This window comes from Musca vetustissima, unplaced genomic scaffold, assembly GCF_032173495.1.
Source record: "Musca vetustissima isolate MV318-11 ecotype Yass unplaced genomic scaffold, APGP_CSIRO_Mvet_v1 utg4038, whole genome shotgun sequence".
NCBI lineage: Eukaryota > Metazoa > Arthropoda > Insecta > Diptera > Muscidae > Musca > Musca vetustissima.
The window spans coordinates 52,097-66,179 of NW_026875075.1; the positions used below are offsets into that span (position 1 = coordinate 52,097).

General features: G+C 31.5%; 3 protein-coding genes across 3 annotated transcripts in view; 2 read left to right on the top strand and 1 right to left on the bottom strand.

Annotated features, from left to right (window-relative positions):
• LOC133337598 (adenosine kinase-like) overlaps positions 1–14,083 on the bottom strand; it is a gene marked incomplete at its 5' end in the record, with an annotated part of 125,406 nt that overhangs the window by 11,714 nt on the left and 99,609 nt on the right. The gene's annotated exons all lie outside the window — the stretch shown is intronic.
• Positions 2,472–3,322, top strand: LOC133337588 (toll-interacting protein-like). The gene has a single exon (XM_061545801.1). It carries the CDS (start codon positions 2,474–2,476, stop codon positions 3,317–3,319), a length of 846 nt encoding a protein of 281 aa, XP_061401785.1. The 5' UTR covers positions 2,472–2,473; the 3' UTR covers positions 3,320–3,322.
• Positions 7,371–12,485, top strand: LOC133337589 (rho GDP-dissociation inhibitor 1). The gene is made up of 4 exons (XM_061545802.1): positions 7,371–7,558; positions 9,368–9,477; positions 9,552–9,666; positions 12,285–12,485. Exons 1-4 carry the CDS (start codon positions 7,372–7,374, stop codon positions 12,479–12,481), a joined length of 609 nt encoding a protein of 202 aa, XP_061401786.1. The 5' UTR covers position 7,371; the 3' UTR covers positions 12,482–12,485.

Below are 14,083 nucleotides of genomic sequence, written 5' to 3' on the forward strand. Positions count from 1 at the left end.
TAACGGGTCAAGTGCAGCTTTGCTTGTTGTGTTTTGATTATAATTGATTTTTTTAACTACAAATTTCTTTGCGTGTTATGCTAAAAAATAACAAGAACAATAAAAAAAAACAAATTTAATTTTCATAATTTGCTGTCTAGTCTCTTTCGCGTCCATATTTGTAAGATAAAAGAAATGATCGCCCTTTTAAGGGAAGTGATGTGTGTGCTGCCATAAATTTACAACGACGACGTCATCGCTGCTGCCGCCGCCGTTACTACTGACTTTGGTTTATGTTTAACGGGTCAAGTGCAGCTTATCACTACAAGCCTATTAAATTTCATTGTGTGGAAACACCATCACAAGCTAGTAATGGGTCTTGGCTGTGGGTGTTTTTATACCCCCGCACACAACACATATTTGATGTTAATGAGGTATTAAAAACAAAAGCAAACTAAAAGAAAAATAGAAAAAAAGTGAAAATGAATATCATTGATGGATGATACGAAAGATGGAAAAACGAGGGAAACAAAATAAAAACACAAGAAAGGTGAAGTTTATTTTCCCCACCAAGGTCATTTTTTTAGTTTGTAAAAAGTGTCCAATTTCTCATAAAACAAAACATTGGGAAACAAAGAAGAAAATATCAAAGTTTTTAGGTGTCAGAATAATACTCTCCTAAAAAATAATTTATTTTTATATTTTGCATATCTTAATGCGAAAACGCACAGTGCGCCGCCAAACGCTAATCACCACCGTCTTAATTGTGTTACCAGCAACTGCATTGTGTAAAAACGCCATAACGGCGCCTTGTCAAAGGCCGTTTGACAATTGAAATGGGACTTTTTTTAATAAATTATTTAATTAAATTCGAGAAAATTAAAATAGCTCTCGGATTTTCCAAAAAATTATGTTAAAATTACATTCAAAGGCTTTTTGAAATTGAAGATCGATTGGATAAAGGATAATACGGTATGCAAAATTCCAATTGCAAAATGGCTGGGGCTGCTGCCAGTCTCCCCATATGGCTCTCGATTTTCAATTTTACTATGGGCCCACGAGCAAAAGCAGCCTGTAGCTATAGTACGTATGGGTAAAAAATCGCTAACCTATGGGTAAAAAAATGTTGGTTAATTTTATCATATTTTTAAATTATATCCATATTTTGCAGATAGCTCAATTGTAGGGGGTCGATGTCAATGAAAGAAATATTCTCCATTAAATTTCAAAACGAACAAAAGAAATCTGTAGCTATAGTATAAATAGGTAAAAAGTCGCCTAACCTATGAGTAAACAAAAATTTAGGTTAATTTTATGACATTCTCCCAATTTTGTCGATTTTTCGCACATAGCTCAATTTTACAGCGTCGATGTCAATGATTGAAATGTTATACATCGAAATGTTATATACGAAATATATCCACGAACAGAATAAATCTCTAGCTATAATATGTATCGACGGAAAGTCGATTAACTTATTGGTAATCAAAAATTGAGGTTAATTTTATGACATAATCCCGATTTTGTCGATTTTTCGCAGATAACTCAATTTTAGGGGGTCGATGTCAATGAATGAAATGTTCTACATCAAAATTCACTATGGGTCCACGAACAAAGGAAATCTGCAGCTATAATATATATAGACGAAAAATCGTTCAGCATATTGGTAAACAAAAATTGATGTTATTTTTCGGACATTCTCCTAATTTTGTCGATTTTTCGCAGATAACTCAATTTTAGGGGGACGATGTCAATGAATGAAATGTTCTACATCGAATTTCACTATGGGCCCACGAACAAAAGAAATCTCTAGTTATAATATATAAGGAAGAAAAGTAGGTCATCATATTGGTAAACAAAAATTGAGGTTATTTTTTCGATACTTTCTTTATTTTGATGATATTTCATAGATTACTCAATTTGGTCGATGTTAATGAAAGAAATGTTCGCCATCAAATTTCACTATGGGTCCACAAACAAAAGAAATCTCTAGATGTAATATATATGAACAAAAATTCGGGTTTAAATTTTTTTTGGTTAATTTAATAACTATGTGTGTATGCGTGTGTGTGTCTGATTTTTTTTCAAATACTGAATATCATTTGTAAAATAATTCTCAAATGGCCTTTGGCAATCGATTGGTTAACTCCTCAAAACGTAGCGGAATATTGGGTACAAATCTTCCTCCTCCTCCATCTCTGCCGCCAAGCAATAAAAAAATCCCTGTTAAACCTTTTTTGAAAGTATTTTTTTCATACCTCTACGAATTTTGTGCTAAATTTTTGAAAAAAAACAAAGCCACAAATTTTGAAAACTTTTTTTTAAATTAAAAACAAAATCTATGGGATTTAATTAAAATGATTTTTTTCTTTCGTTTTCATTTCTTTTCGAAACACTCTCTGTCTGTGTGTGTGTGTGTGGAATGCAGGATTTAAACGCCCGCCCTCTCTCTCTCGCTCTCAAATTTACTTGCTTGCTTGCGTCCATCACCACCATGGCCATAGCCATTGAAAATCGTTGGAAAAAAGCCATGCTTTTACCCTTACCCGATGATTTCCTACGTTTTGAGGTGACCAATAATATCACGGCCATGGATGCCCAAGCGGCCATGGCCCTCTATCGCCAACAAATGCCCCAATATGTGGCAACCAATCATATGGGCCGCCTTAGCATTACCTGTGCCCAGGCCAAGTTGGCCCGCAATTATGGCCTAACACGCATGGATCCCTATGTACGCATACGCGTTGGCCACTATGTCTATGAGACACACACGGATCCGAATGGTGGCAAAAATCCACGTTGGAATCGTGTTATCCAGTCCCAGCTGCCGGTCGGTGTCACCACCATGTATGTGGAAATCTACGATGAGTGCAGCTTCAAAATGGACGAATTGATTGCCTGGTGTGAAATTAAAATACCCGAACGTGTATTTAATGGCGAGACACACGAGGAATGGTATCCGTTGAGCGGCAAACAGGGTGATGGTCTGGAGGGTGCCATCGATATTGTTTTGAGTTTTTCCAATCAGCCGTATATGTATCAAACTGCTGCTGCAGCAGCAGTACCGGCAGCTGGATCATTGTTAATGGTGCCGCCGGGTAGGCCAATGCCAATATTTGTGCCACCGCAACAACAGCAGCCAACGACGGTTGTAGTGCAGCAGGGTGGTGGCGTGGCAACATTACCTCCCCTGCCACCACCACAATTAAGTGCCGAAGAATTGAAACAAATTCAGGAAATGTTCCCCAACATTGATACGGAAGTGGTCAAGACGGTGTTCGAGGCCAATCGTGGAAATAAAGATGCTACCATTAATTCATTGCTGCAAATGAACGAATGAATGAAATGAGTACTCCAAAAAAAAATTGTGGAAAGGTTGCGGGATCTCTATTTGGGATTTTGGAAGCAGCTGCAAAGATTTATATAAACATAAAAATATATATTATATAACTGGCGTCTATTATCCTTATGGTCCTTAATTTTCTTACTCCCTCCCTTCCCTTCCTTAAACACACACATACACATCTCATTCCCTAACTTCCTTCCCTCCTTCGTATTATAAAACAAAACCTTAAATATTTGAAATTCCATATAATTTAATCAAATATACATACATATATATTATATTTAAATAAAAACAACAACAATTATTGCATATTAATTAAATACTTATTTTTCCTTTAAAAATTCATTAATTTTATATTTGTTTTTGAATTGTATCGATTTTTCGCAGATTACTGGATTTTAGGTGATCGGTGTCAGTGAAAGAAATGTTCTATATAAAAATTCACTATGGGTCCACGAACAAAGGAAAGCTCTAGCTATATTATATATATGGGTAAAAAATCACTTAACCTATGTGCTAACCAAAAATTGAGGTTAATTTCATACTTGTTTTCGAATTTGGTCGATTTTTCATAGATAATCCGATTTTGGGTGATCAATGTCAATGAAAGAAATGTTCTACATCAAAATCCATTAGGGGTCCACGAACAAAAGAAATCTGTAGCTATAGTATGCATGGGTAAAAAATCGCCTAACCTATGGTGCTAATCAAAAATTGAGGTTAATTTCATACTTGTTTTCGATTTTTGTTGATTTTTTGCAGATTACTTCATTTTAGGTGGTTTATGGCAATGAAAGAAATGTTCTATATAAAAATTCACTATGGGTCCACGAACAAAAGAAATGTCTAGCTTTGATATATATGGGCTAAAAATTGCCTAACCTTTGTGCTAATCAAAAATTGGGGTTAATTTCATACTTGTTTTCGATTTTGGTCGTTTTTTGCAGATTACTGCATTTTAGGTGGTCGAAGTCAATGAATGAAATGTTCTATATAAAAATTCACTATGGGTCCCCGAACAAAGGAAACCTCTATCTTTAATATATAGGGATAAAAAATCCCTTAACCCATGTGCTAACCAAAAATTGAGGTAAATTTCGTACTTGTTTTTGAATTTTGTCAATATTTCCGAGATTACTTCATTTTAGTTCGTCGATGTCAGTGAAATAAATTTTCTACACCAAATTTTACTATGGGTCCTCGAACAAAAGAAATCTCTAGCAACAATATATATGGGTAAAAAATCGATCGCCATATGTGGTAAACAATTTTTAAGTTAATATTTTTATTTTTTCTTTTTCTCTGTTTTTAGATTCGATTTTATTATCTTGGCTAAAAATGGTCAAAACCAGATAGTTATTGCAAAAAAATATTGAAAAATACATTTTATTTTATTGATAAACCCAGCGGTGTTTTACAAATGTACAAACTTACTTACATTACCTTATATAACTAGATGACGTTTGACGAGGCTTTTAAATTCCTATAGTTCTAAAATTTATTTGTAACAAAAAAATATTTTTTTTCTGTTAACTGGTTTTCTGATTCTGGCGATTTTTTTTTTGCAATATTTTTTTTATTATCAATTGTTATTATTATTGCTGTTGTTGTCGTCGTCGTTGTTTTCATTTGGGTTCTCTTTAAAAAAACGTAGAAACAAATCAACAACAATTGAAATGAATAAAAATCGAGTAACAATAACAACACATAGTCTCTTTCACACACACACACACACACACACTCACACACAAATCTCTTTTTTCAATTCTGATACGATAAGAAAACAACTATTACGAATTATTATTTGATTGTAGCGCCTCATTGCTAATGTGCGCTTGATAAAATATATTTAAGAAGAAGAAGAACATATTTGAATAACAATTATAATAGCTGGCTGGTTGGATGGCTACTTAACTACCCTGCACGGTCTTGACTTTCTTTTGACTGGCACAATAAAACAAATCTAATTATGATCAATTAGCAATTGAATTAGTAAGATGCTGAGAAAAAAGGCAACGTCAAATTTCAGGGGTGTCAATGGAAGAAATGTTCTACATTAAATTTCACTATGGGTCCACGAACAAAAGAAACCTCTAGCTATTATATATATATATGGGCAAAAAATCGCTTAACCTACGTGTTAACCAAAAATTGAGGTTAATTTCATGACTGTTTTCCAATTTTGTCGTTTTTTTTTAGGTGGTTGATGTCAATGAAAGAAATTTTCAGCATCAAATTTCAATATGGGTCTACGAACAAATAAAATCTGTAGCTCTATAATGTATATGGGTAGAAAATAGGTTAATCTTTGTCCTAACCAAAAATTGAGGTTAATTTCATGACAGTTTTCCAATTTTGTTGGTTTTTCGCAGATTACTTCATTTTACGTGGTCGATGTCAATGTAAGAAATATTCTACATAAAATATCACTATGGGTCCACGAACAAAAGAAATCTGTAGCTATAATTTATACCGGTATAAAATTGGTTAATCTTTGTCCTAACCAAAAATTGAGGTTAATTTCATGACACCTTTCCAATTTTGTCGATTTTTCGCAGAATACTTCATTTTGCGTGGTCGATGTCAATGAAAGAAATATTCTACATCAAATTTCACTATAGGCCCACGAAGAAAAGAAACCTCTAGCTATATTGTATATGTGTAAAAAATTGGTCTTGACCAAAAATTGAGGTTAATTTTATGACAATTTCTAAATTTTGTCGATTTTCGCAGATTACTTCATTTTAGGTGGTCGATGTCAATGAAAGCAATGTTTAGCATCAAATTTCACTATGGGTCCATGAACAAAAGAAATATGTAGCTATAATGTATACCGGTATAAAATTGGTTAATCTTTGTCCTAACCAAAAATTAAGGTTAATTTCATGACAGTTTTTCAATTTTGTCGATTTTTCGCAGAATACTTCATTTTGCGTGGTCGATGTCAATGAAAGAAATATTCTACATAAAATTTCACTATGGGTCCACGAAGAAAAGAACCCTCTAGCTATATTGTATATGTGTAAAAAATTGGTCTTTACCAAAAATTGAGGTTAATTTCATGACGGTTATCAATTTTTTCGATTTTTCGCAGATTCCTTCATTTGGTGGTCGATGTCAATGAAAGCAATTTTCAGCATCAAATTTCACTATGGGTCCACGAACAAAAGAAATCTATAGCTATAATGTACACGGGTAAAAAATAGTCTAACCTATGTGCTAACCAAAAATTGAGCTTAATTTCATGACTGTTTTCCAATTTTGTCGAATTCAATTCGATGTCAATGAAAGAAATATTCTCCATTAAATTTCATTATGGGTCCACGATCAAAAGAAATCTGTAGCTATAATGCATGTTGGTACAAAATTGCTTAACTTATGTGAAAACCAAAAGTGTATGTTGTCTAATAGCCAGCCCCCCTTCACAACCTCCACCTGTCTTTAGGGGCTCCCCTTAAACTTGTGTGAACCATGCAGCAAGGTATTATGGCTGAGAAGGTAGTTTTAATCATCAGCAGGTTATGTGTATGCGTGCGTCCGTCCGTCCGTATGACCGACCGACCAACCGTTAAAATGTTAAATGTGAATATAATCGATAACGAAGAACTACGAATATGTGTGTCATAATTTCAATGGGTGTAAATGTTATTAATAACCTATCGCCTACCACCACCACGACCACATATATTATGAAGAAGAGGAAGAAGCAGAAAAAAAGAATACACCAGAGAAATCCAAGTGGTGATAACCACCAGACAATTATGGATGGAAAAACATACGACGTTATGCCTTTATTTAACTTTTCGTTTTTTTTTGGGTTGCGGGACAAGATAAGAAATTAAAAAAAAAAACAATAATTCTAGGATTTTCTAGTTGTGTTTTTTTTTATTTTTAAAAGACTAGGTTAATAATTATTTTTTTAATTTTAATATTTAAATTACTAATTAATTTCCTTAATTTTTTTCTTTTCAGCTGCTTTTTATATTAATTTCCAATACCTGCAGTTAATCTAAGTCTTCTACATAACAACAAAAGCCATCACCACAATGTCAGCCGAAACCGCCACCCCTGATATTGATCCCCATCACGATGATGATGTCCACGATTCCAATTATCAACCACCACCAGAAAAAACAATTGAAGAAATTATGGCTGCCGATCAGGAAGATGAAAGTTTAAGACGTTACAAAGAACAATTGCTGGGCGAGGCCCAGGCGGAGAAAATCATTGTGGGTACGTAAAGGTGTTCATATTATATCTATATAAAATTATATGTTTTATTTAAACTAATCTAATTACAGAAATTATAAGAAATAACCCAGCCAAGTCATCGGGAATTTTTTAAAATTAAGGAAATTAAAAAGATTTTGTTCATGAATTTCTAATTGTGGTCGATTTTTCGAAGATAACTTCATTTTAGGCGGTTGTTGTAACTGGAAGAAATGTTCTACACGAAATTTCACCATGGGTCCACGAACAAAAGAAACCTGCAACTATCATACAAATGGCTAAAAAAACGGTTATCGTATTTGTCAAGGAAAAAGAATTAGGTTAATTTAATTTATTTTGAGAATTGTCTCGTTTTTTCGTAGAAAACTTCAGTTTAGAAGGTTGGTGGTAATGAAAGAAATATCCTAAATTAAGATCCCCTATGGGTCCACCAACAAAAGAAACCTGCAACTATCATAGAAATTACTAAAAACCGGTTATCGTATTTGTCAAAGAAAAAATTAGATAGATTAATTTCAATTATTTTTAGAATTATCTCGTTTTTTCTTAGAAAGCTTCAGTTTAGAATGTTGGTGTTAATGAAAGAAATGTTCTACATCAAAATCCACTATGGGTCCACGAACACAAGAAACCTGTATCTATCATATAAATGGCTAAAAATCCGGTTATGGTATTTATTAAGGAAAAAATTTAGGTTATTTTCATACATTTCCCCAATTGCCTCGGTTCTTCGTAGAGAACTTCGATTTAGGAGGTTGGTGTTAATGGATGAAATGTTCTTCATTAAGATCCACTATGGGTCCACGAACACAAGTAACCTGTAACTATCATACAAATGCCTAAAAACCCGGTTATTGTATTTGCTAAGGAAAAAAGTTAGGTTATTTTCATACTTTTCCCCAAATTTCTCGATTTTTTCGTAGATAACTCCACTTTAGAAGGTTGGTGTAAATGAAAGAAATATTCTACATGAAATTGCTCTATGGGTCCACGAATAAATGAAACCTGTATTTATTATGTATCTAGGTAAAAAATCGATTAACTTATGTGTAGACGAAAAATTTAAGTTAATTTCATATATTTTCCCAATTGCCTCAATTTTTCATAGAGAACTTCGATTTAGGAGGTTGGTGTTAATGAAAGAAATGTTCTACACGAAATTTCACCATGGTTCCATGAACAAATGAAACTTTTAACTATCATACAAATGGCTAAAATCCCTTTATCCTATTTTTTAAAGAAAAAAGTTAGGTTATTTTCATACTTTTCCCCAATTTTCTCGATTTTTGGTAGATACTTTCAATTTAGAAGGTTGGTGTAAATGAAAGAAATATTCTACGTGAAATTACACTATGGGTCCACGAATAAACGAAACCTGTAGCTATTATGTATATGGGTAAAAAATCGATAAACTCATGTGTAAACGAAAAATTTAAGTTAATTTTATATATTTTCCCAACTGCTTCGATTTTTCATAGAGAACTTCGATCTAGAAGTTTAATGTAAATGAAAGAAATGTTCTACACGAATTTTCACCATGGGTCCATGAACAAAAGAAACCTGCAACTATTATGTATATGGGTAAAAAATCGATAAACGTATGTGTAGACGAAAAATTTAGGTTAATTTCATATATTTTCCCAATTGCCACGATTTTTAATAGAGAACTTCGAAGTAGTAGGTTGGTGTAAATGAAAGAAATGTTCTGCACGAAATTTCACCATGGGTCCATGAACAAAAGAAACCTTTAACTATAAAAAATTTGTGTTTAAAAATTAATTTGTTTTTTTCTCTCTCTTTGATTCCTTTCAGATCCCAATGATGAACGCAAAGTATTGGTGAAAAAATTGGCGTTGGTCTCAGAGGGTCGACCCGATATGGAATTAGATTTAACCGGTGATTTAACCCAGCTTAAAAAACAAGTATGTGCCCCTTTTAAAATTTTCTAAATTTGTAAACATTTTTAACTTTTTTCAATTTTTTTTTTGGTCTATAGGTTTTTGTCATAAAAGAAGGTGTCCAATATAGAGTACGCATTGATTTTATTGTTCAAAGAGAAATTGTGCATGGCCTTAAATATGTACAAAAGACTTATCGTTTAGGTGTCCCTGGTAAGTGTCTGATTACTGTGTCTTTTTTTGTTATTTTTTTCGCTTAACCTTCAAAATTTGTTGTCGTTTGCTTTCCACCCCCTCTTTTGCTGTTGTTTGGGAATTGGCAATGAAACCTTTTCTTTTTGTTTTCACCTGAAAATCGAATATCTGTAGTAAAATTCGCTATGCTAAGTAATTAAATTTGTAGGTCTTCCTATACTCACCTTGCCCATTGTATTTTTTCATTTTCCCTTTTTTAATACAATTTACACACAAGCACTTTTTAGTTTAAATTTCTTTTTCTCCCCCATTATTCAGTCCACAGAACACTGCCATCGTTAGCACTCCACAAATATATTCAAAGTCCATCGCAATGTTTTCAAATTCCAAGATTACCAATATTTTTTGTGGCATTTTTGGTGTTACCTATATCCTTATAATTGCTTTATTCATAACGGTTTTAGTAATATGTTGAAAACAAAAATATATTTTGTAATACAAATGTGTGCTTTTTCTTCTTCTTCTTAATCACATATTTAATTTGTTTCTTTCGTGTCTTTTGTCTAAAAAAAACAATGCCTTTTGTCTTCGCCTTAACCACATTATTTTATTTTTTCTCAACCAAAAAATATATATAAATATTGTTGCGCCTATGTGTGTGTGTCTCCCCACCATATCGTTTTTTCTTATTAAATGTGCCTTTAACAAACTAACCCAACAACAAAACAAATTGTCAATACTAAAGATTTAGTTGGTAAGAAAGATTTTAGTTCTATGTGTTAATTAAAAAAAAAAACAATAAAATGTTCCATGGTTTTGAGGTTCTTTGGAGGCTTTAGAGGCCTCCTAGAGGATGGTGGTAAATGATAAAAATTTTCTACACTAAAAAAATCGGCTAACGTATTTGTTAAGCAAAAAATTGAGGTTAATTTCACAACCTTTTGCAATTGGCTCGTTTTTACGCAGATAACTTCGTTTTAGGCAAATGATGTGTATGGAGGAAATGTTCTACATAAAATTTCAATATGGGTCCATGAACAAAAGAAATCGGTTGCTATAAAATAAATAGGCGAAAAATCGGCTAACGTATTTGTTAACGAAAAAAATTGAGCTTAATTTCATACTCTTTTCGAATAAAGTCGTTTTAACGCAGATAACTTCATTACAGAGGGTATGTGTAAAGGCAAGAAAAATTCTACATCAAATTTCACTATGGGTCCATGAACAAAAGAAATCGGTAGATATAATATATATGGGCAAAAAATTGGCTAACGTATTTGTTAAGCAAAAAATTGAGGTTAATTTCATATACTTTTCCAATTTGCCTAATTTTTTCGCAGATAACTTCATTACAGGGGGTCGGTGTTAAGGGAAAAAATGTTCTACATCAATTTTCACTATGGGTCCCCAAGTATGTGTTACCCATAGATATTGTGGATATAGTTAGAAAAATCGCTTATCATTTGAGTAATACTAATTTGAGGTTATTTTTTAAGGCTTTTTAGAATTACGTCACTTTCTTGGAGATACCTACATTTTAGCTTAACGATGTCAGGGAAAGAAATGTTCTCCAATAAATTTCACTTTGGGTCTCCAAGCAAAAAATTACTGTATTTTTAATAAATCACAGAGTTACGACCACTATAAACATGGTATATGAAAATGATAATTTTTGGTCATTTTCACATTTAAAGGGGTTTTGAATTGTAGCCCTTTGGGCCATAATTCTACTTTTTATGGGTGTGATACCAATGGAAAAAATATTCTACACAAAATTTTAACACGGGTCTCCAAACAAAAAAATTACGGTATCTTTAAAAAATCACGGAGTTAGGCCCCCTCTAAACTTGGTATATAAAAATTTTTGCTCAATTTCGTTTTTAAGGGGTTTTGACTTGTAGCCATTTGGACCATAATTCTTCTTTTTATGGGTGTGATGTCAATGGAAAAATATTCTACACTAAATTTAAAGGTGTGTCTCCAAACAAAAAAATTAATAAATCTTGGAGTTAGACCCCCATATAAACTTGGTATATGAAAATTGTTATATTTGGTCAATTTCATTTTTAAGGTGTTTGAATTGTAGTCATTTGGACCATAATTCTATCTTATATGGGTGTGGTGTCAATAGAAAATATATTCTATACAAAATTTTAATACGGGTCTCCAAAAAAAATTTCGGTATCTTTAATAAATCACGGAGTTAGGCCCCCTCTAAACTTGGTATATAAAAATTGTCATTTTTGGTCAATTTCATTTTTTAAGGGTTTTTGACAAAATATTCTACACTAAATTTAAAAGTGGGTCTCCAAACAAAAAAATTAATAAATTGGGTCCATTATTGTGTTTTTTGTGGGTTTTGTACCAATGGAAAAAATATTCTACACTAAATTTAAAGGTGGGTCTCCAAGCAATGGAAGCCGCTATCTATTTTATATACCATGCAAATTAACCTAAACAAATTGGGAATATTTTTTTTAGGTTAGGTAAGATTTTTTCGTTTTTTTTTTGTTTTTCCTTCCCCTGGGGAAACTTTTTTGACCATGGAACATTTGTGTGTGTGTGTGTTTCTTCTTCTTATATTATTAATATTTAAAACAATACTAATTATTTTTTTTTCTCCCTCTCTCTGACAGTTGATAAAATGACACACATGGTTGGCTCATATCCCCCCAAAAAGGAAATCCAATGCTATATTACACCCCCGGAGGAGGCCCCATCCGGCATGATGGCACGCGGTACTTATTCGGTTTCATCCCTCTTCACCGATGATGACAAACACCAACATCTCAAATGGGAATGGACATTTGAAATAAAAAAGGATTGGGAATAAAATCGAGGAAATCGTCGTCGTCGCGTTTTTTTTTGGTGTCTGCAACAGACTGAATGTATATGTGTGTGTTTGTACGTGCCTGCGTGCGTGCATCGTGTATGTGTAAAATAAAAGCAACAAAACCAACAACAACAATAACAACATAGGCTGCATTAAAAATTTTTATTGAAAAAAAATGAGGTTATGTTATCCAAAGTATTTCAAACACAAGAATTATTTTCTGTAAAACCCTTAAATAAAAAAAAATAAAGTACCAAACTATTTACAATATATTCTAAAGAAAAGAAAAAAAAAGATTTTTGAAAAATCCCCCCATATTTTTATAAAAATAAAAAAAATATTTATTATAACCAAAACATAACCTATAAAAATGTAATTTTGGAATTTTTTTTGCTTATTCTGTGTTTGTTATTTTTTTTTTTTTGTAAAGAAATGCCATGTTTTTTGTCTAGTTTTATAATATTTTGTATTTTTCCCAAAAAGTATTTAATTTTTTTTTTTGTAATTTTTCAAAATCCTTAAAATTTTTTTTGATTAAAAATTCTAAAAACAAAATGTTTGTTTAAGCAGTATAAAAAATATTTAATAATTTTTTTATGTTGCATTTATAAGTAAAAAGGAAAATTACTAAAACTGTAGAAGAGCGGGAGCTAAACACTTCAAGGGTTGTTGTTATACAAATAATTAAAAAAAAAATTAACTAAGAACTCTGGTGGATACAGGTTTTCAAAATGTAATTTATTTTCAAACCTAACTCATGTTTTTTCCTCAATGCTCTTGTGTGTAGAATTTGTAATTTTTTTTCTTCCCCAACTATTCTGTGTTAAAACAATTTTTATATAGTATTCCAAAATTGCTTTAGTGCCAGTATATTTTTTCAACTCCTCTTTCTTTTCTCCTCTTTTTTAAATGCCTTTTTTATTATATAAATATTGAGTATATATATTTTTTATAATTAATTATTTTTTTTTATTTTTTCCTAACCTCAAATTGTATGTAAAGTAAATAAAATAAAAAAAAAACAAATAAAAAAATTTGAACATTTTGAAAAAAATAAATATTTTCTTTTTATATAAATTCCAAGCAACAGGAAAATTAAAAAAAAATCATTAAAAATACATATTTTTGATAAAAATATAAATTTGAATACCTTTTGTAAGGGTGATTTAAAACACATAATCAATGGCAAGAAACTATTTAATGGGATTTGAATTTAGAATTGTATTCTTTTTTCATAATAAATAAATTACAATATTTTTTTGAGCATTAAAGAAAATTTAAAAACAATTTTGTAATTTATTTAAAAAAAGAAAAAAAAAAACAAAATAAAGAGAGGTCTGTTGCATACAATAGATAAATGCATTTTTGTATTAAATAATTAAAGAAAAACAAAAACAACAACAACAAAATTATATCTATATAAATAAAATGTGTTACCTCAATTATCATCCCAATCATCATCACACACAACACTTCCACATAAATATTGAATTGATTAAATTCATATATATAACGTTAAAAGGCCATATTATGAACAAAAAAAAAATTTTGGAAATTGTCAGCAATAAAAACAATCCCTTATTGTATGTAAAACATTATATA

What these genes read in the sequence shown, in the direction of transcription:
- LOC133337589 (XM_061545802.1), top strand. Translation starts at nt 7,372, where the DNA reads ATGTCAGCCGAAACCGCCACCCCTGATATTGATCCCCATCACGATGAT. An exon ending in GGCGGAGAAAATCATTGTGG is followed by an intron (nt 7,559 to 9,367) that starts GTACGTAAAGGT and finishes GATTCCTTTCAG; the next exon opens with ATCCCAATGATGAACGCAAA. An exon ending in TAACCCAGCTTAAAAAACAA is followed by an intron (nt 9,478 to 9,551) that starts GTATGTGCCCCT and finishes TTTGGTCTATAG; the next exon opens with GTTTTTGTCATAAAAGAAGG.
- LOC133337588 (XM_061545801.1), top strand. Translation starts at nt 2,474, where the DNA reads ATGGCCATAGCCATTGAAAATCGTTGGAAAAAAGCCATGCTTTTACCC.